Source organism: Aulonocara stuartgranti (assembly GCF_965226115.1).
Source record: "Aulonocara stuartgranti genome assembly, chromosome: 22".
Taxonomy (NCBI): Eukaryota; Metazoa; Chordata; class Actinopteri; order Cichliformes; family Cichlidae; genus Aulonocara; species Aulonocara stuartgranti.
The window spans coordinates 17,363,428-17,385,620 of record NC_138957.1 but is presented as its reverse complement, the minus strand read 5'-3'; the positions used below and the strand labels follow the sequence as shown (position 1 = coordinate 17,385,620).

The 22,193-nt window shown below is 43.3% G+C and overlaps 1 protein-coding gene across 1 annotated transcript; it reads right to left on the bottom strand.

Moving 5' to 3' along the window:
• Positions 1 to 78: 78 nt before the first annotated feature.
• Positions 79 to 19,669, bottom strand: itgb8 (integrin, beta 8). The gene is made up of 16 exons (XM_082521748.1): positions 19,092 to 19,669; positions 18,082 to 18,167; positions 14,130 to 14,301; positions 13,223 to 13,329; positions 12,648 to 12,787; positions 12,244 to 12,409; positions 9,706 to 9,864; positions 9,491 to 9,586; positions 9,224 to 9,316; positions 8,050 to 8,190; positions 6,336 to 6,750; positions 5,988 to 6,210; positions 5,762 to 5,865; positions 3,984 to 4,106; positions 2,807 to 2,973; positions 79 to 1,714 (listed from the first exon to the last, which is right to left on the bottom strand). The coding sequence occupies exons 1-16, from the start codon at positions 19,183 to 19,185 to the stop codon at positions 1,589 to 1,591; spliced, it is 2,412 nt and encodes an 803-aa protein (XP_082377874.1). The 5' UTR covers positions 19,186 to 19,669; the 3' UTR covers positions 79 to 1,588.
• Positions 19,670 to 22,193: the final 2,524 nt, after the last annotated feature.

The following is a 22,193-nucleotide window of genomic DNA, read 5'->3' as shown; positions in this document are numbered from 1 at the left end:
AATTTTGGGCCACAGGGCCTAAATAAATACAACTAAATAGAATAACTATAAATTAATAAAACACAGTTCAAGAAACAGTTTAAAAACTCTTGCACATTTTTATTGGAATGAAAACAGTCATGCTACACATTAATCGACAGCAAAACTACAGAGAAAGTGCTGTTGTCACTCCGAACATAATGCCCGGTAAGATGAGATGATTAATACCTTATTGCTGAATTCATTTCAGTTTTAGAAACAGAGACAGCTCACAGTATTCACTACCTATTTACCGCTACTCAAATATAGCATAACAAATCAAATAAACATAAAAAATATAATAGAATCATAATAAATATTCATTAGTGTTCCGAGGTTACAGTAAAACAGAGCAGCTAATGCTGTAAACAACATGTAAAAAAAAAAAGAGGAACAGGAGTGGGCAAGCAAAGTCTCTCAACAAGTCACGAAACTGGCACTCTGGTTTCAGAGGATCTAATCCTTTAAATTTGCTGAAGAGTGAAGTTCCACCTCTGATCTCAGTACCTTTGGAGCAGATTTGTGTATTAGTCTATACTTGTGAAACAGCAGGTAAATGCAGACATTATTCTGATACAGAGTTCACATTCTCAGGCTTTTGATGATACAACTGCCATTATGTCAGTATGTAAAATATAAATCTATATCCATTGTCATTCCAGTGTTCCAGTGGAGCTAATCCACTCCTCCAGTGAATTAGCTTTAAACACACTTAGGTACCTTTAATGCCTAGAGATCCCACACTTTTCAGTAGTAAAATGCAATTGTTCTAGTGCAAGTCTAACCAGATTATTAACAAAAGACAATCAAATGAAAGTATTCTTGCTTGTCATTACACAATGCCATGATATAACACTAATTTGCAATGCAGCCGATGTTAACAGAAATAAAAACATTAAACGACAAGATTCGCCATGCGTGACTAAAATGTAATCGCAATAAAATAAAAGCAAGCTGCTTAGTCACTTGGTGTATGCAAGGCAACACAGCTGAGGTCAGTAATGTGTGTTATTTGAAAGAAAATGTCGTACATTACACTGACCACATGGGGGCAGACTAAGACAGGGAGACAGTACTGTCGGATTATTGTAGTCTGGCACAGTCACATGATTTTTTTTTTTTTATTAATATGTAGTGTTGTCACTATCAAATAAATAGAAAGCATATGTGCACCTGCACCACACACACTCACACATGCACACTCACACATGCATACTTACTCATGCTAGAGTAGTGCATGGCTAAAAAGCGCGGAGTGATCAACTTTCACCCTGTAAAGGTGAAGTAGCTTCCCTGCTCCTACAAAAGGAGGAGAAGAGGTGGGGAATTTGTGCTCTTCGTCTTCATCTCCAGGATTCCCAGGATACTGGCCGCGTCAGTCACACAGTCAATAAAAGTTTGGTCAGTTCGATTAACAAATAAAATCCCGTGGAGGTTTCATAGTTTACTTCGCTTGAGTCTCTACGTACTACGTACCGCTGGTTAAAGTTTTATGAAGGTTAGGAGGCAGAAAAGAAGCCTTGAGTCCAGCTTTGCTTCTATATGTCTCTACTGCCTTTGTTATGACCTTTTATTGCCAGGGGTCACCCAGGGGCATCTTAGGAACCTGAATGTGCATTTCCACAGGGCGATCAGGTGGATGGTCCCTCCTGTAGGTGACAGTCTTCTCATTGGTTGTAGGAATGTATGACAGATCCTGGTGGGGAAGGGGAGGGGGCAACAGAAATATGCAGTCAGTAATATTGGAGTCTGAGATGAACACAGATGCTCACTTCAGAAGACTTCTTCACTATTAGTCCAAAATACTACATACTACGGTTCCCATAATGCTTTACAAGTTGCCTTTTCCCCCCACATGACTCCTACATGTCATGTGTGACAGATGTTTCCGTGGTTACAGCTTGTGAGTGTTCATATTAGTGGAGAACTCAAAGTGTTAGTCTGTTTAATTGTGATTTATTTCTGGTAAAGATTTGTTGGTAAAGCCAAGATTATGAGTTAAGGGTCATTTTCACAGTCCTTCTGGAGCCTTTACAGGTACACAGAGGATCTTAACCTCTTAACAGCCACCAGGTCACTGGGTTTGGTTAATGTCCTCCCCTTTTATAGCATTTTCACCTGCTTCAAACACCCACGTGGAAAAGCTTTTAACAGAAACTCTGTGGCTTTATTTGAAATCTAAATGCGTCCCCTATTTACTGAAAGTTCAGCATGTGGCTAAACATGCTAAACTTAACCCTTGGTGGATATTAGGCAGGTAAACTCAAAGTCTATGTGGCCTTTCCCATGACTGAGAAGTGAAGAGTAAGTCTTTGTTACTCAAAAGCAAAACTTCCCCCTGACAGTAAAATGTCATAAAAAAAAAAATCAGCAAAGAACTGTAAATGTTAACCAGACAGATGGTCCTGATTCTTAAACACAGTCCACAATCGTCAGTATCATTAAGATGATCTGCAGCAGTGCCATAAACAGGAACCCCCCTCGCCACCCCTAACCAGTAACCATTGCTAAGAAATTCCCATCTTCCTCTTCTCCAAAGTGCTGTATGTCATTATAAGGTCAGAAAGCTGGAAACTGTAGCTGCTGAGCTGGGAGTTGGGAGGAAATGTAAAACACAGCTGTACCTCTAAGAGCACACTCACATTCCTCACTGCTGGTTTCAGCTGCCGGTACTACTTCACATAAATATCCTAATGAACCTTTGCTGCTCAGGGCTCCAGGGACACTTTGGCTCTCATTTAAAATCAGACAGCACTGAGAAATTCCTCAAGGATATCAGAGAGCTAACCTTTCCAGTGCAATGGTACCCTGCATCTTCAACAGTGCCCCCTGGTGACCACCGCCTCTTCTGCAGCAACAGCCGGGACACGGCCACAACCACCAGCCCGCACAACACGGTCAGGGCGCACACGCTCAAGAAAGTTCTCACCAGCCGAAGGCTGCTGCTGACACAGTCTGTAGACACATACACATAAACGCACTCAGTTTTACTGTGCAGAGCTATAACATTGTATTGTTCACTGATGGGGACAAAAGTTTGGAGTATTTTTGATCAAAATCATCTTTGAGCAACATGAAAGTACAGATTAAATAAAACTAAAAGTACAGATTCAGCAATATGAAACTGTGAAGAGCTAATCAGGTATATTTCAGTGGCTCTAAACCCAGGTGTAGGCTGGGTATGGTATGTTTTGGATGTAAACGTTGGACTTGCATGAATGAATTTGAATAAAAGTTACTAAAAGAGGAAAGAGACTGTCCACTGAAAAACAGGGGAGACAAAAAGGCAGTACAAAGCAGAGCTACTCATTTAAATGACATATGACACACACACACACAGAGCTCGCTCGGCGGCAGCTGTACCATTATTGCGGTACTGAACAGTCAGCTGGCTGTGTATCTGCTGGGGAGCATGTGTGGATGACGGGCTGATTGCTCGACACAAAGAGCCCAAAGATTGCTCTGACATTTTGTAACAGAGTTACCATAGAGACCTGGCTCCTGCTGCACCCGGGAGGAGTGGGTGTGAGCAGGAAGAGTGTCCCGTTGGGTGTGGGGGGTGGGGGGGTGGTTGGAGGGAAGCTTGAGGGGATAGGGGGAGATGGGGGGGAGATGCACAATAAGCAGTGCTGTTCCAAAAATTGGAAAAGGGTGGGGTGTAAGGGTGGCGGGGTGATCTGTAACACTTAGATGTGCAATAATAATGTGTGCGAGACTGAGGGCAAATGTGAACTGTGAGGAGGTGTGTGTGTGTGTGTGTGTGTGTGTGTGTGTGTGTGTTTGTGGATGATTGAAAAGAAAAAATCCATAAAGTGAGATGGAAACTGAGGGGAAATCTAAATTACAGCTGTAACACTGACAGCAGGCTTGCTGACTCAAATACACCAGGGTGCACTAGTGCAGCAGAGGTATCAACGGATATCACCCCAAGTTAAAGCGTGTGTGTGTGAGTTTTGACTTCATACCTGGTCTTGTGCTAATAAGAAGCTGAGCCTGACCAGACTTCGAGCTGGTCTGAAAGCGATAGCTGTTGCGACAGCTGTCGTTACTGATGTACATGCAGTGAATCCACGTCTCCCCTGCTTGACCTGAAAATACAGCCAGAGAGAGAGAGGGAGCAGTGAGACCCAGACATAGATCCAAGATCCAGAACAAATCCTGGAGGGTTAGTTTAAACAAAAAAATTGATCAGAGTGGTGCTGCTGCAGAGCTGCACTGTTTTAAAGCTTCTCTTGTTTCAATCAAATTGAATTCAGGTTTGTTTATATAGTGCCAAATCACACAACAACAGTCGCCTCAAGGTGCTTTACACGGTACCCTACAGAATTCTGCAGAAAACCCCAGCAATCAAGTGACCTGCCTGTGAGCGAGCACTTTGTGGTAGGAAGGAAAAACTCCCTTTTAACAGGAAGAAACCTCCAGCAGAATCAGGCATAGGGAGGGGCAGCCATCTGCCTTGATGGGTGGGGGTTGTGAAGGGAAAGAGAAGAGAAGAAACAGAAGCAAAAAGAAAAAGAGAGCATAGGGAGACAAAACACAGACTAAGGGAGAGAGAAGACACAAATGTGATGAATTTAATGCTGCTGCAGCGGTATATAAACACATGGGGAGTGAAAAGAAGAGAGTGGAGAAGAAGTGCTCAGTGCATAACAATGTATGACATGAAGGCAACCTTATTTTAGTAAAACCAAATTAAGTAATTGAAGATCTGTGTGCAATGAGAATCTGACTATACAAATCCTCTCAGTAATCTGGGGTCTTGATTCTCGAATAGTGACCAACTGTTAGACAAAGCATTTTGAAGCTAAAGAAACAGATTTTTTAGGAGTCAGTGGAGAACAAAACTGAGCTAAAAGGTCAGTGAATAGTAGGCTTACACTCATCAGGTGGTCAGAAATGCAACTCTAACTGTATATGAAAAAGAATGTGATGTAGATGCAGTCTTTTTAGTGGCCAGCAGGGGGTGGCATCTCTGGTTGCAAAACGAGGTCAGGATACATAGTTATCTATGGGAAACCCAACTTTCCACTTCTTTTATGACTTCAGCAAATGCTTGCCTTGTGAGTTTATGGCCCCTGAAGACAGTTTTAAGTCATACTTAATAAAACATGGTGTTCTTTTTTCATTTCATTCATTTTCAATGATTGTATTATTTAAGGTATAATAGGTGTTAAAACAGGATGTGGTTTAGTTCGGGGCTACCTTGTGATTGACATGTTGCTATCATGCAGTATGCTCAGCTCTCAGTGAAATCCATCTGTCGCTCTGCTTCTAAATAACCAAATGGCTTTGGCTCAAAAATGCAGGCAATAAACTGCCAACATGTGCAACAGCACTTCGTGTAACTTGTCAATGTTGCTTTTATAGATTGCCAAACTTAGCAAAAAAAGATGAATACAAGCAGCTCTAAGGGTTGCTTGTTAAATAGTAAATACAAAGTAATATATTTCAAACCCAAGAGCAAATTCAAACTGAGCCAAGGCTTTTATTAAAAACAGCTAAATCTGTCGTAGCTTCAATTAAAGAAAAAAACCTTTTTAGTGTCCACAAAACTACAAATATGTAAACCTGAACCTGGAGGTTTGTTCCTGTTAAAGGGGAGTTTTTCTTTCCCGCTGTCGCCAAGTGTTCGCTCATATGGGGTCATATGATGGGGTTTTCTCTCTATTATTTACTTCGAGGCAACAGTCGTTGTGATTTGGTGCGATATAAATAAAATTGAATTGAATCACACCAGCTCTACCTGACATGTCATCCATGTAGCCGACCAGCGGTGCACAGGTGTGGTTGCACTGTCCCGCCTCTTCTTGGGTCAGACCATGAGAAAGGTGGCAGCCCACACACGTCCTAAGAGGCAAAGCAACGCAAACAGAAATAACAAATCACTACAGTTTCAACTTCAAGCATACAGCTCGATCTGTCGGAGCTCCCATCGTGCTTTGCGGTACTAAATATAAGTCGCTAATTACCAGTATGATTGGCAGGTGCTTTGGCACGCAGGGCAACGCTCGCAGAAGTCTCCGGAGTGTTGGGGGTCGTCGCACACGCACTTACCACACACACACTTCCCTCTCCCGCTGCAAAGCAAGCCATTTGATGACTGGCAGGTTGCTGTGGAGACGGGACAGTTGCAGCTATCGCCTGTCCATCCATCCTCACACACACATTCACCTAGCACACACACACCCCGACCTGAGAGACAGGAGAGAGATGAGAGGAAAAGGCATTAGAGAAGTTAACGAAGAAAAATCGTGCACTAGTCATCTTGACATTAGCAGTATCACTATGAACTAATTTTCAGAGTGTGCCCCTCTTACTTCCACACAGCAGCCCTCCTTCGTAAGGGCAGGAGAAGTCGTCTAATTCGCAGTATTTCCCGTACACTGCACCGAGCCTGCTCTGCTCACAAACACACTTCCCACATTCGCACACTCCGCGGCCACTGCAGACCACATCAGACCCATCTGCTTTGCAGTTCTTGTTTGAATCCGAGTCCTTCATCATCCCGTAGTTCGGCCTCTCCTCCTGATTGTTGCCATTTTGGGTCTGTTTGCATGGTGACGCGTTGGCATCACGGCACTGTCCCGCCGGTCCACATGTGCACTGACATTTAGAGCGGATCCTCACAACAGTGGATTCGTTGTAACCCACGGGACGGACCATGACTGTCACATCTTCATCTTTACCGTCATCAGGACAGGAGTGCTGGCCAATTGTGATATTGAAGTAGACCTGCGTAAAACAAATATGTTTATAAAGAGCAGCAGGGGATGTTGAAAGAGGGATAGAGCTGTGTTCTAGTTGTATATTTATGTGGGCGGCAAGGTCAGTTGGTCATCTGGTGCACCACCATGGCCCAGTTCAAAAAGAACTACCGTAATATTTTATGCTATGAACCTCATCGATTTAGTGATAGAGCGTCTTGTTTGCCTAGCAACAGCAGGTAGAAATTCCAGTTTCTTCACTACTTTTGTTCACGACTAAATGACCACATCTCATGCCATCCTCATTAGTTAACATGCTAAACTCAGGCCCTCAGTATTGTTGTAAGCATGCTGACATAGACATTTACATCAGAGAGACTATCTTAAACATCCTCTACACTTACACAGCGATGTGGATTATACAGAAATCATTTTTCTGCACCAAACTGAGGCTGTAAATCTAAATAATCTAATAATAATCTAATCTAATAAGCCAAATCTGGCTGCATGATTACAGAAATCCCTAACAGCTCAAACAGTTGGACAGGAAAATGGATTCTTAGGCTGAATTTGAACAATTATTCTGTTGGCTGATGTGGAAAGTTGCGCATGCCAAAGCTTTGAGTTCACAGTCAGCCTTTCTATTGATTTTTATCTCCATTCTGGTAATTGTTTCCATAATTCGTCTCTAATCCACCCACAGATTAAAAGGCCTGAGTTTCTTTGTACAGTGGAGTAACTCTGTAGAGCAGTGATTTAGTATGCCGAGGTTCAATAAAAGTTTAGAACCCCAAAATGTGATGAAAGAAGTCTCGCAGGAAGCTAAGGGGAGTAAAATCATTCCCAAATGCACTGAAGATGCTATAATTAGTGCCAAAGCAAAGGTCTCTTTGGCTGCTACAGCTACAGTAACCTCTGATAAAGTCATGCTGCTTAAGTAGAAAAACTACCGTGCACAGCTGAGAAATATCAAAAAGTGCTCTCGGCACTGGTGAAGGTTTCTTTTTCTCTGCTGGATAACAGAACAGGTATTAAGGAGTACAAGTCCAATGACCTCATTCTAAATATAAATGTCCTATTTGTCTGTATCGAGGCTCTCGTGTTAGGTGAGGTAGGGATTTCTGGAGGAAAAGGTCGCGAAATCACATGGAAATGTTTTCCTCTTAAATACAGTCCGTGTAATCCGCTCAGCTCGGATTATTTACCAAATCTTCTCTGTCACGTAAAGCTCTCAGTGCGAGGGCGTTTGTGTATGTCAGGGTAATCTGATACAACTAATATATGCCTTGTGACATCTCTGGTGGCTCTGACGCTGCTGGGTGTTTACCGTCTGGTCGGGCTGCACCCCCGTGCAACTGTGCTCTGCAGCAGTGGATCCATCGGGGCAGAGAGGAGTTACAGACACCCAGTACCTGCTGACCGCCTTGTCCTCCACCGACACGGACACCACCACCTCTGATAACAACCTCTGGGCACATCGAAAACAGAGAGACAAGCAGCATTACACTGAGAGCCTGATATAAAGAAACTTATCATAGCTTACTGTGCTGACTACAAAGCAATGTAGGTTAAGATAAAAGGGAATGCTAGGAACAGCTTGAAATTTTAATGAACGTAATCTGTGTGAGTGAACAGCAATGACGAAAGAAAGGGGGGGAAAAGAGGCTCATTAATCAAAGTTGTCACATGTTGCCTGAAACCCTTACTGTCGCCCTCTCTTTCTTCCTGAAATACAGGGATTTATGGGAACAAGGAGGTGGGGCCGAAAATAGCATCTTTGTGTCCCTCTCTGATTAGGACACATGGTTTCTGTGGGGATCTGATAGCCATTATAATGCCAGCTTCTGTTCAGGCGGCGCTGTTTGTGTATGTGTGTGTGTTTCGGCACGTATGCGTGGCTGCGCACCCGATTCTGTGGATTCGGCAGATTCTCGAAGCAAACAATGGAGCGCTGTGCCTGAGGCAAGATTATACTCTGCCAACAGAATTAACCCCGTGGTGAGTCTCACTCACCCACACACACACATACAAAACCTAACCTTCCGTAACCTCAAGTTCTCGTCCGTGTTGTTTCCTGTTGTTGTTTTTCTTTCTTCAGGCTTTAGGTCTCTCCCCATCATCAATTTTCCCCAAACTTAAGCACTTTAAGTTTGAGATCATTTAAGATTTTTCTTGCATTCCCCGTTTTCAAACTTCAACTTCTGGGGTACACATAAACAGGACGCACTTTTCAAACAGGACATGCGCTATTACTCAGTCCGCATGATTCAACAAGTCAAGGAGAACAACAAAAGTTTGTGTTGCTTCAGCAGACCGGCAGCAAACTTTGTCTCAACATTTCTGAGCCAGGAATGTGTGGGGTTGTGATTCCAGCTCTCACAGTGCTGCTCTTCTCGTCTCTCCCACCTTTCACTTGTTCCCGTCTTTGTCCAAAGAATGAATAAGACGCTACAAAGAGGACAAAGAGCCTACGAGGGGAGGTGTAGCTGAGTGCTTTGTACCTTGTATGCATCCACCACCAGGTCAATGAGATTCGGAGCCTGGAAGAGGCCTAATTTTCCCAGGTAGGAGCCAGGTAGCAGATGTATCAGCTCCTGGAAAAGGAAAGGGAGACGAGAGTAGAAAAAAACGTAATGCTTTTAAAAATCTTCCCCTCTCAAATGTGCTCCTGAAATGAGCAAGATATGTATGAGTCAAAACTTGAGAATCTGTGGCTGATTGTATGCCTTCTCAGTATATTACTAAGTGCACGTGTAGGGGCACATTACCTCATACCACTGGTATTGCTGCTTTTCCACAGCAAAGATGGAGTAGATATGGTTTTCAAGGAGCTTATCAGACAACTGACCCAAACTGGGATGATCCTGAAAAGCAAAGTAAACCTCCTGTCACCTCAAAGCCTGTAGTAATTCATCTGGTCCACATTAAAGTGAGATTATGTGAGCTTAAAGTTTGATGCTTTAGCTTTTGCAAGTTTCCTCACCATCCTGGTGCTGCCTTTGTAGACGTTGTCCTCCAGGTGACACAGACCATCGTGTGGCACGACGATCCCTGCCAGCCGGCTATCCAGGGCGAGGTGAGAAGGCTGGTCGGTCATCAGGAGCAACAGACGCTTTGCCTCTGGTCTCCAACCAACAGCCCTCTAAAATGCAGAAGGAAGGCAACGTGCAATGTTATTTTTGGCCATTAATTTAGCAAAACTTACATATTTTCATCCTAATACCAAAAAAATTCAAACACAAGCAGAGATCTATTGAACGTCTCTACAGCCTGTTTTTGCAGAGTGGTTTTTGTTATTCCTTTAAATCATGACGGAGTGATGTGGAAAAATGTGCATGCATCACATTTTAAGGATTTACAAGTGTGGGAAAAAATGCAAGGCGAAACATTTTACACATGTGAACTGGATTATTTTCGGTGATGATCAGGCTTTTCTGTAATGTCCAATTAAATAAAGAACCGGGAGTCTCGATTTTTATGTCTGTGACTCATACAGTGACTCCTTTCTCTCAGTGTGAGAAAATGGGCCAGTGTGCACGTGTGTGTGTATTTAGGGAAACCTAGTGAGTAGGCCTGGCATAATGGAGTCTATTTCTAGACTGATGACCACTGTGGTGTTTCTCTCCGACATGGCTACTCAGGGGCCCCCTGCATGGTGTGACACATAACCCCCACAGAAGCTATAATGTAAGCAACTGTGAATCTCAGTGTGTGTGTCTGCCATACCCCACATGTGGAGTTAATACTTAGTGGGATTCCTGTGGCAATATGCATTGCTTTCAGGGTGCCACTATTTTTCCAGAAAAGAGTAAACGCTTCTTTTACATTTGCAGATTTAACACCTACTTAAAATTAGAAAACACCCCTTAGATTTACATATACAGCGTCTACTCTACCACTTGGCTGGGATGGAATCAGGGTCAATATAATTTGGCTTTTTAAGAATTCACTAAAGAAACTGTGTAAAGTAGAGGAAATTAATCATCCATTCTCTTCTGTTTATTCTTATCAGAGTCGTGGTGGTGGATAGACTATCTATCTAGTCTATCTACCATAGGGCGAGAGGCGGGATACACCAAGTCGCCAATTCGACACAGGGCTAAATTAATCAACATTAATCAAAAATATATAAATATATAATAAATAAGTCACTGCATAAATATTCAAACCCTTTAAAGTAACTGAACTAATTCAACAGAGCTCCAGCCAATTGTAGTTTCACAGTTAATGAAGTGCAGATTACCAAAGTGCAGTGAATGTGTCTCAAGTGACTGTAGTATAAAGACACCTGTGTGTGAAAGATTCAGTCAAGGTTAATCGGTATTCCTGGCAACAATTACACCATGAGGACAGAAGAACGCTCCAAGCAAGTCGGGGAAAAGATTAGGAAAACTATAGGTCAGCGTACAAGTCACTGAAAATCCCCTGGAGTTCAGTTAAATTCGTCATCACTGGAAGAAAAAACACATGTGTAAATCTGCCTAAAGCAGGCCGTCCTCACAAACAGTGACTGTGTGAGAAGGACACCAGTAAGGTGGGGGCCACGAAGACACCTATGACTACTCTGAAGGAGTTAAAAGCTTCAGCACCTGAGATGTTGCTCAGGCTTTATGGAAGAGAGGGGATAAGTTCATCTAAAAGCATGTGGGAGTCTGGGGTCTCTAGTCTGATGAGACCAAAATCAACTTTTTAAGTCATCACACTAGACACTTTGTTAAGGTAGCAACAGACATTCTATATATTTTGGCAAACACACCATCTCTGGCAAAACATAAAATGAATACAGCAATGATAGATAAATCCTGAAAGACCATCTGATTCAGTCTCCAAGAGAATTCCAACCTAATACGCGAACCTAAGACGCAAAGCATTCAGGCACGAGCTAGACGGAAATGGTTTAAAGTCAACAAGGTGAGTGTTTTGGAGTGGTTGAATCGAAGCCCAGAGCTCAAGCCAATGGAGAATTTGTTGTTGGACTTGAAAAGCACTGTTCATGCCTGACCCTGTGCAACCTGACAGAGCTTGAGGAGTTTTGCAAAGAGGAGTGGTGTACAATTGCAGTGTCCAGATGTGCCACCATGACTCAGACCTGTCCACACAGACTCAGTGCTGTGACAGCATCCAAAGGTGAATTTACCAAATAATGACTTGAATTAAGAGGAGCTTGTTATTAAAACACATTTCAAAAGCCAGAAGTCTCAGTGGTATGTAGTGAGCATTAGGGTAACTTGCACTGTGGAGGCAATATAGACAGGCTATGGAGTGACACATGTTGCCATGTAGATGATATTGTTTTAGGGAAGCCTTTGATTATTTCTGCAACCTAAACTAATACATCTGATGGATTATAGCAACAACAATTATGAGAATGCAGGGTTGAGCCGGCACAATCGAGTAAGGGTGGAAAAACTACATTAATTGGTCCTGTGCTGTTAAAACACATCACTATACGTCACTAACAGCCTCTGAGGGAGTTTTATATGCATTCATGTACGCAAACTACATATGAACAAATGCCCACCTGGCAGACCGCAGCTTGCAGCATGGCATCTAGTCCTCCTTCAGGTGTGTCCATGTTTCCAGAGATGCGCTGGCGCTTGATCACCCGCGTAAACTCGCTCATATTGCTTGTCATGCTAAGGACATGGTGGAAGCCGTGGGCTGGTCGACAGCGTATTTCAAAATCACTTGTGAGAGACAAAAAATAAATAAATTAATTAAAAAATGAGGTCCTGTTTGCAAGATTTGGAACTGCAGAGCTATTTGTTATATGCTCAGCTTATCCTGATGACAATGTTCCCCCAAGCAACTAAAAAGCTAAATTATGCATCTTTGTATATATTTTTTACATGATCACTGAAATGATGACATCCCTCTTCGAGTGTATCATTGTATCTGCCGACTCTAGCTAACAAATGATCTTACCTGCAGGGATTGTGGATCTTCGAAGGATGAACGTTGATGTAAGGAGAAACAGGCTTGTCCACAAATGAGCCAAAACCCAGCCAAAGGTCTGAGGAGTGCTCCGTCATACGAAGGGACAGAGCTACACCCACCGTCTTCAGCTGTGCAGCACGCAGAAAGCAGGTTGGAGAGGTAGAACAAGGACAGGTAAAGAGCAGCAGGCGAGAAGGGAAGAGCAAAAGAAGGAGGCGTGCAAGAGGATATAAAATAAGAAGATTTGGAAGATGATCCAGAATAAATCAGGCACAATAGACAAAAAAAGAAGCTGATTTACTTCCCATTTCCTCTGCTTCATTTAAAAAAAAGTTTAATCTGTAGTAGTTATAAAGTCAGTGTCCATCTCACTGGGCCTACTTACTGTTTATAGATCCTGGTGAGACTTCTCATTTATGCAAGCCTTGACTTAATTATGTTTTTACACAGCAAATAGTCCTTGCAGCTATATTTATATATAGAACCTTCAAGAAGAAGGCGTGGAACAAATCCTCACTGACTCACTGAGCAGCAGAGTGACAGACAAGCATTTTCAAACCTACTTGATCAAGGTTTTCCTGCATAGAAGCCGATACATCCACCAGGTAGTACAGGTCCACGGGATAACGCTCCAGCTGCTTCACCGACACTATGAAACTGGCCGCTGAACCTAGAAACAAACACACACGCACAACATAAACTGCAATGAGCAAAAGTTCAAAAATACTGCATGGTGCACTGCAGCACCAGCATCTACGTGAAGCAGAGATGCAGTGAAACATTTGTTAGGTAGAGGTTGGCTGAACTGTCCGGACTGCAAGGCATCTTCCCTTTACTCTCACTTTGCTGCTCATCTATATATATATGTGTGTAATTACGAGGAAGGACAGCGATTTCAGTGGAAGGGGACTAACTGCACTGCTATTCGCAGCAGCCGAACCAGCTACCAAAAGCTCAGAATACAACACACACACTCACACTGGGACTGTGACTTCATTTAGTGCTTAGGGCACCATTTCTCCACAATGATGCCTTTATTATAGTTTTTTTTCCTGAAGGCTTAAACACTAACAGTGATTCTTGAAGCACCCATCTCGGAAACTGTTAACACTTTTAGTCAGTGGAAATTTGAACACCCACCGCTTGGTGCTGTATGCTCCCATACGGCGCTGCAGGCAGTACTCGCTGTGCTGCTGAGCTACTAAATACAGCACCGCATGTGATGTGGATGAGGTCTTATGGCCTGATCCTTAAAGAAGGTGAGATTTTTGACATTTTGTTCCTTTTCTTTCCCGCAAGAACATTCTTATTTTCTGATATTGCACTGGTGTTCAGCACATTCACAAACTGCCCTGCTGGGCACACAAAATAATACACTATCGCTGCAATGGTGTGTTTTCTGCATACTGAACACATTATTAAGAGAGTCTGATCGTTTTTACGCCCAACCCAAGTTATCACGTCATCTACCTGGTCTGAGGGTGATGCTGATGTCTCTTGGGGAAACTTGTGTGCTGCTGATGGTGGTGTTGACCTCCACCTTAACCTCTGACTGCTCCATGAACTCCAGTGCACAGCCCCTCCTGAGCAGGTTAACTGGCAAGTCACAGCGCTGACTTAGCCCCGCCCCATCTAGAAAGCCCTACAGGTGAAAACATAAAGTTCAAAATGGTCAGTTTGCCCTTCATTCAAAATATGCTGGTTTTAAAATCCAACCCTGTATCTAAAACGAGTTAGGATGATGTAAGGAAGAGGGCTTCCTTACTAGTATAATTTGTATTGTGGTAACTTGCACACTTTAGAAGCACCTTTGCACTTTATTAAAAGCACTTTATTGAGCACTGCACTTTAAGGATAGACTTGCACATCAATAACCATTTGCACACAAGAGGTTTAATTATTTATTGAATATTTATTGAGTTATTTAATAATTAGCAGGTGGCCTTTTGCTCCAGGTCCTGCACAGCTGCTCCTCACTGAGAAGTGTGGTGGTTGTCTGTGAGGAAAGGTTGTTACTGGGAGCAAATAAGGTCTACTGCCAAGTAAAACTTAAGCAAGTGTGTGTGTTTAAAGTCTACAGGTAAAAGTGTTGGTGCAAAGACCTTTTCTGTGTCCTCTCCAGGGTGTTTGGGCAAATATTTCCCCAGTGGTCCGGACATTTAAAGGTTCCAGGAGAGGCCATGGGTTAAGGAGGTGTGAGAAATCTCTATACATGGGTTTTTGGTGGTTTTTTAATAGGGTTAAGGTATAAGGTTAAAATATAACATATTTAATTATCAGAGAATGATAAAATGTATTTATTTATTAACTCAGATTGTGTATTGTATATAGAAGGTGGAATGCTACAATTTGGTAAACTCACCTGGGAGTAAATAATGGTTTAGTCCTAAACAGCTGAGAGTATTTAAAGCTGCCATTTGTCATTAGACAAGAGATTGTTGTTGCTGTTGGAAAGCTTGATCTACCACTAACTGTCATGGCGTTAGATACATGTGGGCAAATAAACACCTCTTGCTTCCACCATACTTTGTCTCAGTCTTCACCTTCACTGTAAATTCATCTGCAAAAGCTTCGTCACAGGTGATGTGGGAATGGACGGATGAGCAAATAATTTAAACGTGTCCTTGAAAACAGCAAAAACATAATACAACCTGAAACGTCATTGTTTTTGTTCCAAAAAGCAAATTCACTTCCAACAAAACGCTAACAACACTTTAGGTAAAAATGTCTCCAAAAGGTGACAGAGGACTCATTTTGCATTATCTTGACGAATTAAGCAAAGCCTTCTTTTATTAAACAACAATGAGAGCACATGTGACTTCAAAGCCTGTAATATTGAATATTAACGGTGCCTTTGCACATGTAAGTCACTCGCGCCATGTGCGCTAATGAATACAAATAACAGATGGCGGGGGTTGAGATGGTCTGTCTCTTCTTCAGCCCACAGGAGGCGGCGTCCTTGATTTCCAAAAGGACTTTTGTTTGGTCAATTTTGCACCCTCCTAAATGAGCTTGGGCCCACCCATTGTAACTGTATTTCTGCATCTTGTATAAATCCTTTTTTCTCCTCTTCATTGTGGATAAGTGTGCATACATTGACGGTCTGTTTGTTGGCTGACGTTGGTTTTAAAAGTGCTCCAAAAGCCATTCAGTGATTTCCACTGTGTAATTGAGTGCTGCCTGAGGGCAACAAATCAAGGCCGTTCAATGTTGGATTTCAGCCTTTCTTTCCCCTTTGCTTTCACAGATTTCTCTGGGTTCTACACTATTTTATATACTGCAAATAATAAAAGGTAATAATGGCTTCAGAGTGCTGTTAAAGACGTACTGCCCTTTATCAAAATTACGTAGGATATGTTCCCCAGTTAGTTGGTTACAAGTTCAAATGAAGTGTATGTTTCAAAAAACAACATGTTTGAATTTCATCAATTTTATTTAACATTATAAATTTTAATATAGGAGAGCATTTTTTTCACATGCACAATATCACAAAAGTCTGTAGGGTATAGCTCACTTGCAATTTTAAACTCTATAAACAGAGCATACAAGGAAGCCATGTTTTCGCTGTAATCTCATCTGTATGATGAGCACATCTCCTTCAGCCCGTCTGGAGCAAGAGCGAGAGTAAACAATTTCAAGGTCAGAAGAAAAATTATAGATTTTCTCTACACTTGTGCCGATGTCTCCATCGTCTCCATCAATTCAAAAATGTATGCCTAACACTCTGCGTTTAAAGGCTGTAATCTAGTTAATGTTTAACCCATTAGTTAATTTTTTAACCTTTGCTCACTGTGAAGTATGTAGTGAAAGACTCACACATGCTGCAGACTCCTGCACACTGACAAACATTCAAAAAAAAAGGATTTACTTGCAACACTTCTGGAGCCGTTGGGCAACTTTTGATCCGTTTCTCTTTCTCCTGCGCACCTGCCTGATGTCACAGACGTGCAAAGTCTTCCCTCGTTTATTCCACTCAGGGAAACATGCTATACTGAAACCAGTTTCACAATTAATCAGTGGTTTCATTTTTCATTCTGATTGCTTTCAGTGTGCTTGTATTGATTTTTGATGGAGTTACCCCGACATGAGAGCCATGACTGTTTTTTGCTATCGGACCCTTGATGAAATTACTCATCAGTTTCAAGCACCAGGTGGAGGTGCCTGTTTGGATTTACTCCGGATTTATTCTCCGTGTATTCCAACACGGTGGAAATTTGCTCAGTGTTAGTTTGGACAGTTCAAAATGTGATTAGGCGCCCTTATTGTCTTCAGATTCTTGATTAAGTTCTCCTAATAGTCAGCTGCCACAACGGCAGAATGTAACAGTGTCATGCCTTATAGCTTTGGAGAGGCTTAGTGACCTTTGGTACTGTAGCAAAAAAACTCACAAATACAAAGAAGTGGCACAAACCCCCCCGTAAAATTACACCCCTAAATATGTGTATTTACACTGTAATTAATCTGTCATGGGCCAGACTGAGATCAGTCATTTTTTAAAAAGCATGAGGGGGAAACAGATAAGGGATGAAAGAGTGAAATTTTTTTAAAAAAACACACGGTTGAGGAAAACCGTGGTCTACAATAGAACCTGAAACTGTAGCAAACTATGTGACCAGGACCTGAACCTGAAACCTGGACTGGATTGTGTGTATTTATGGTGTTCCCTGTGGCTATAATATGCCCTGTAACAACTCTGAATGCCAAAAAGTTTCAGACTGACTTTCTGGGACTTTCCTTACACAGTCTGTCTTTTCACTGGACTCTGAATATTAACAGCCAAATGTGAACATGCATATTAACAAGACCGGCACTGTTTAATACTTATCCAAGCATGGCTCTGTGAGTTTATATGACCTTGTATGTGTGTGTGTGTCTCTGTGTGTGTAGGAGGTAATGTTTGAGGGCTCACACACACACCAGTGAACCCAGCCCCACTTGATGATGTCAAGAAGTGTAGGACTTACAGGGTGGGAAAGCACCTGAAGTCTGTAAATGCACACATGCTGACAGTTTGGTTTGGTATTTTTTATCTGTGTGTTGTTACTGGTGTGGCACCAGAAAGCTTTACAGCTCCTCACGTCTGTTTCGGGGTGGGCTCTTTACGAGACAGACCGACACACAGACAGATAGAGGCATGGGCGGAAGCAGCAATATGTGTAAGTGTGTGGAGACTAAACACATGGATGGAAAAGTGGCTCTGTCTCTGCTTTCTGCCTGAGAAAACGTGCATGGAAACATTCACACGAGCGGCCGGCGCAACTCACATGAGTCATAACGCAGGCCGCCGAGCTCTAACGTTCATATTATATTCATATTTGTGGACTGGATCAAAGCTTTGGTTCGTGTCATCTGAGGAATGCTGTCCAATGCCTGCCACGTTTGTCTCTGACACACACAAACACACGTTCGTACGCATTCCTACCTCTTCGAAACACCAGGCGCACTGTGGCCCACGGCTGAGGCAGTCTGTACAAGAGGTGATGCCAGGAGACCGACACACGCTGTCACCTGCTCAAGGAAGGGAGGACGAAAGGTGGAGGAGGCAGAGAGAGAAAAATGATTGCAGGGAAGAAGAAAAAAGATCGGCAAGAGGAGGAGGGAAGAATCTGAGATTAGCATATGAAAGAATGTGTGTGTCAACACTTATTAGCCATGCAGCTGAACCCCTGTGGACATTAGACACTTCTGATGATAGGAGCACCACTTAGCATCTCATAAGAGGCTGTTCAGCACAAATCAGCCACCATCTGGAAGCAGGTACTGGATTTGCTGGAGTAGTAACCCCTCGCACAACACCAATACACACATCCATACCACATCTAATTAGTCAATCATTTAGTGAGAATGTGCATATGTAGGGAGTCCATAACTAGGCACTCAAACAGGATATGTCTATGCAAGGTTTGCAGAAAAAAATACAGTAAGGATTCAGACTTTACTGAGTGACAAAGAAAGGCTTTTTGTAGTGGAATTAGTGTAGTGATTTATCTGCTGGAATCTAATTTTCCAGAGTTATTCTCCAGGGAGCTTCAGTGAGGTTGTAATGTAGGACAAAAGGAGAAAAGCTGCAGGTCTGAGCATCACTAACAGCGCACTCTCACCCAGTTAAAAATCTTGGCCTCTGGCAAAAAAGACTGTGAAGGTTAATCGCCTAACTTCTAATTTTAAATGTTCGGTAATGTGCTCAACAAAGAGGGCTGGAGTGTTACCTGCTACTGCAGTGAGGCTGTCATTACTTCTCATCAATAACTAGTTTGTAACTCCTCCACATGAAACAAATGCTCATTACGAGTCTTTTGCGTGACCTCCTGCAGAGACTACAGAGAATGTGGGATGTGGGGGACGCTAATGATCGCTTGACAGTGATAGCTACAAGATGCAGTCTAATTGCTGAGATGGGATGTAATTAGCCCCCAATGAGCCTCCACTCACCGGCACTGAAGGATTCTCCGCTGAAAGCGACCACCAAACAGCAGAGCAGGAGGCACAGACAGGCGCTGTCGTATGTGCGTAGCCAGGAAGTCATATTATTCTGTCCACACCGGGTAGGAGACCGGAGCCAAGCAGCGAGGAGACACGGGAAGCGGAGCTGTACGGCTACTGGAGATGAACCGGGGGAGACCGGACACCGTGCGTTCGCCGGCGCATGAACAATAACCGTGAGTGCTGGCCCAAGCCGCGGGACATCGTGGTTCACCCAAATAGCCCTCTAATCCCGGAGAGGCATTCACATCGACCGGTCAAATCAGCTTACAAGCGCGCTCCCCCGTGGGCCACGAGAGGAGGTGAAGCAATCGGCGGAGTGCGAGTCACCTCCATCTATTTCCACCCAGCCGCAGGTGTGCGACGCGTCTCCGAGAGCTTCTCACAGCTTCGCCTCACAGCTGATGGTAAAAGTCTCATCCCGGGACAGAGCACACGCAGGAGTTACACACGGGAGAGCCAATCAGAGCTCAGCCGGCGCGCAACCAACATCATGCTGAGTGAACATCATACGCCGAGAGCAGGAGAATAACCGTGTTTTAACCACTGCCATGGTAACCACGCCGCTGTACGTATGAGCGAGAGAGAGAGAGAGAGAGAGAGCTCAGAAGGGGAGGGGGCGTGCGTGTGTGTGTGTGTGTGTGTGGGGGGTGGCTGACAAATAAGGAGAGGAGGAAGAGAGGTGAACAAGGAGGAGTTGCGGTGGGTTCCGAGTGTAGCGCTGGTGTTTTTGTTGTTTCTTAAGGGAGCCGTAAGGGGGACCGCTGAGCGCGAGGACCTGCGTGGATGGATGATAGTGTGGGGTAGTTGGGGGGGGTCAGTAAAAACCAGAGCTCTCGCAGAGGGGTTCACAGGCTGGTGCTGCAGGGGGAGGTGACGGGGTGCGGGGGTCTGACTCCATTGTGCGCAGATTCCAGTGACATAGAGTAACCTCCTCGCCGGCTGCTTCGCTGAAGAGAGCCAAAAGTACTTAGTAAATAACTGAACGTTTTATCCACGAGGAAAACAGCCACGGAGCAAGAAAACACTAGCAACCCAGACCATCTTTGGCCTGCTCGTATCTGGTGGGGGTCTTCAAGGTAAAAGAAAGAAAGAAAGAAAGAAAGAAAGAAAGAAAGAGATTCCAGTCTTGTCTTGGCTCCTGGCCTCAACAGCGACGGTGAATGCGCCAACGCGCAGCAATAAGATCGCGCTTATCTGCTCTTCTTTGGCCTCCATCTGTTGCTCAGGAGCCTGGAGCAGACCCAGCCGGCCTCTCCTCTCATTCATTCATCCATTCATTCACATAATTTGTCCAATGGGAATTTTTGGAGTGCTGACACCTCCCCGTCCACACTCCAAGCAGTCACCCCCAATTATGATAATGATGCAAACACACACCCCACTGTTTTCTAAGTGTGTGAAACATCCCTGAAAAGCAGCTTCCACGCAGTCTCTTTCTTTCTCTCTCTCTCTGCCCAGGCTCAAGTCTCTCCTCTCTGCAGGCTGAAGGTGACAGCGACGGTTTCGTGGTGACCAGAGGGCATAAAAAATAGAGGTATTCACTGCTGAGCAAACTTGATAATGGACTCCAGTGTAAACAGGTCCTCTGCCCTGGTCATCAGCACTGGCCTACATCACTATCTTAATGACAGCTGTCATTGTTGTTAACCCGACACAAGCCACTCTTCCTCTGAGTCATTCCTCCCCCAACTTTTCCCACCTCCACACCCTCCTCCCCCTTCTCTTCCCTTTCTTCTCCCCCTGCTATGTTTGTGTTAGCAGTCGGCTGGGCTTTCCATCACGCTGGTCTGGCCTCATCGTTCTCCAAACACACACACACACACACACACACACACACACACACACACACACACATGCATGTGTGCACAAACACATACAACATACATACCATACTCTATTTTGAAGCATCTCAAACACCTGCCCAACTTTCTTTCTTTCTTTCTTTCTTTCTTTCTTTCTTTCTTTCTTTCTTTCTTTCTTTCTTTCTTTCTTTCTTTCTTTCTTTCTTTCTAAGTGGTCATTCAGAGAGTTCTCAGTGATTTTCTCTCTGAAGCCTCGCCCTCACTCTCCATTCAGCCTCCCATTCTTTGGATAAGCTGATGCGAGGACAAAGTAAGGGGTCAAATGTGAGAGGGGAGCAGAATGGGGATTCTCATGCATGGATCCAAACCAACCACCACAAGTGCACAGACTGACTGACGTTTGGGGAGATTTGGCACAAATTTTTCTTTGTGTTTCTAAATGTCAGCATTTTTGAGCCTTTTGTTATCGAGTGGAACCGAACAGCCACACAGTCATAACAAATTTGCATTTCATCATGATTTAACACTCGACAGTCTAATCTGAAATCCCCTCTCACATTTATATGTCAGCATTTGGCCTTTGGTGAAATGAATTCCCCCTCAAAAATCAGAATCACCTATCATCGCCTTCCTACTCATTTTTTTTCTTCTGATGCTGAATTGTTTTTTTGTTTTGTTCAATTTTATGTTAAGGAGGTGGAGGAGGAGTTGAATCTCAAATTTCCGCTTCTATCAAAATGTCAGTCTAAATAAGGTATTATGTAAAGCAGAATCAAATGTGCCTACTGCTATTATTCACATGCTGACAGCAGCCACGTTTCAGTTTACGTCTGGGAGGTCTAAAAATAGGAAGACCTACTTCTGTTCCTGTTTTGAGTGAATCAGGAAATTTGACATAGAACTGAAATTTTTTGAAGTCATAAAAAAACGGTGTTTTTATTTCACTGTCACACTCTGATCTAGTCTTTTGTTGTGGGTAACCACTAGATTATTTTTAATATGAACAGGAAGCTGCTATGTGAACTGATCCATATTTGGTCAATGTGAGAAGGTAGTGATCAGGTGGTCTAATTTTCTTTTGCGTAAGGTTCAGATGATGTAAAGTTCAGAGTATTTTAATATTTTTAACGATAACATCGGAAAAGTCATTTTGACTCAGAGAAATGTCAACATGGGGGGAAAAAACAGCATCGCCATGGATACAATAAATTTAGCTGTGAAATCATTTTTTCTAAAGAAATTATAA

Bases quoted from the DNA above. Each gene is read 5' to 3' on its own strand.
- itgb8 (XM_082521748.1), bottom strand. From the start codon at position 19,185: ATGACTTCCTGGCTACGCACATACGACAGCGCCTGTCTGTGCCTCCTG. The intron at 14,302-18,081 runs GTAGGAATGCGT...TTTCACCTGTAG, and splicing joins GCGCCTGGTGTTTCGAAGAG to GGCTTTCTAGATGGGGCGGG. The intron at 2,974-3,983 runs GTATGAAGTCAA...ATGTGTCTACAG, and splicing joins TCTTATTAGCACAAGACCAG to ACTGTGTCAGCAGCAGCCTT.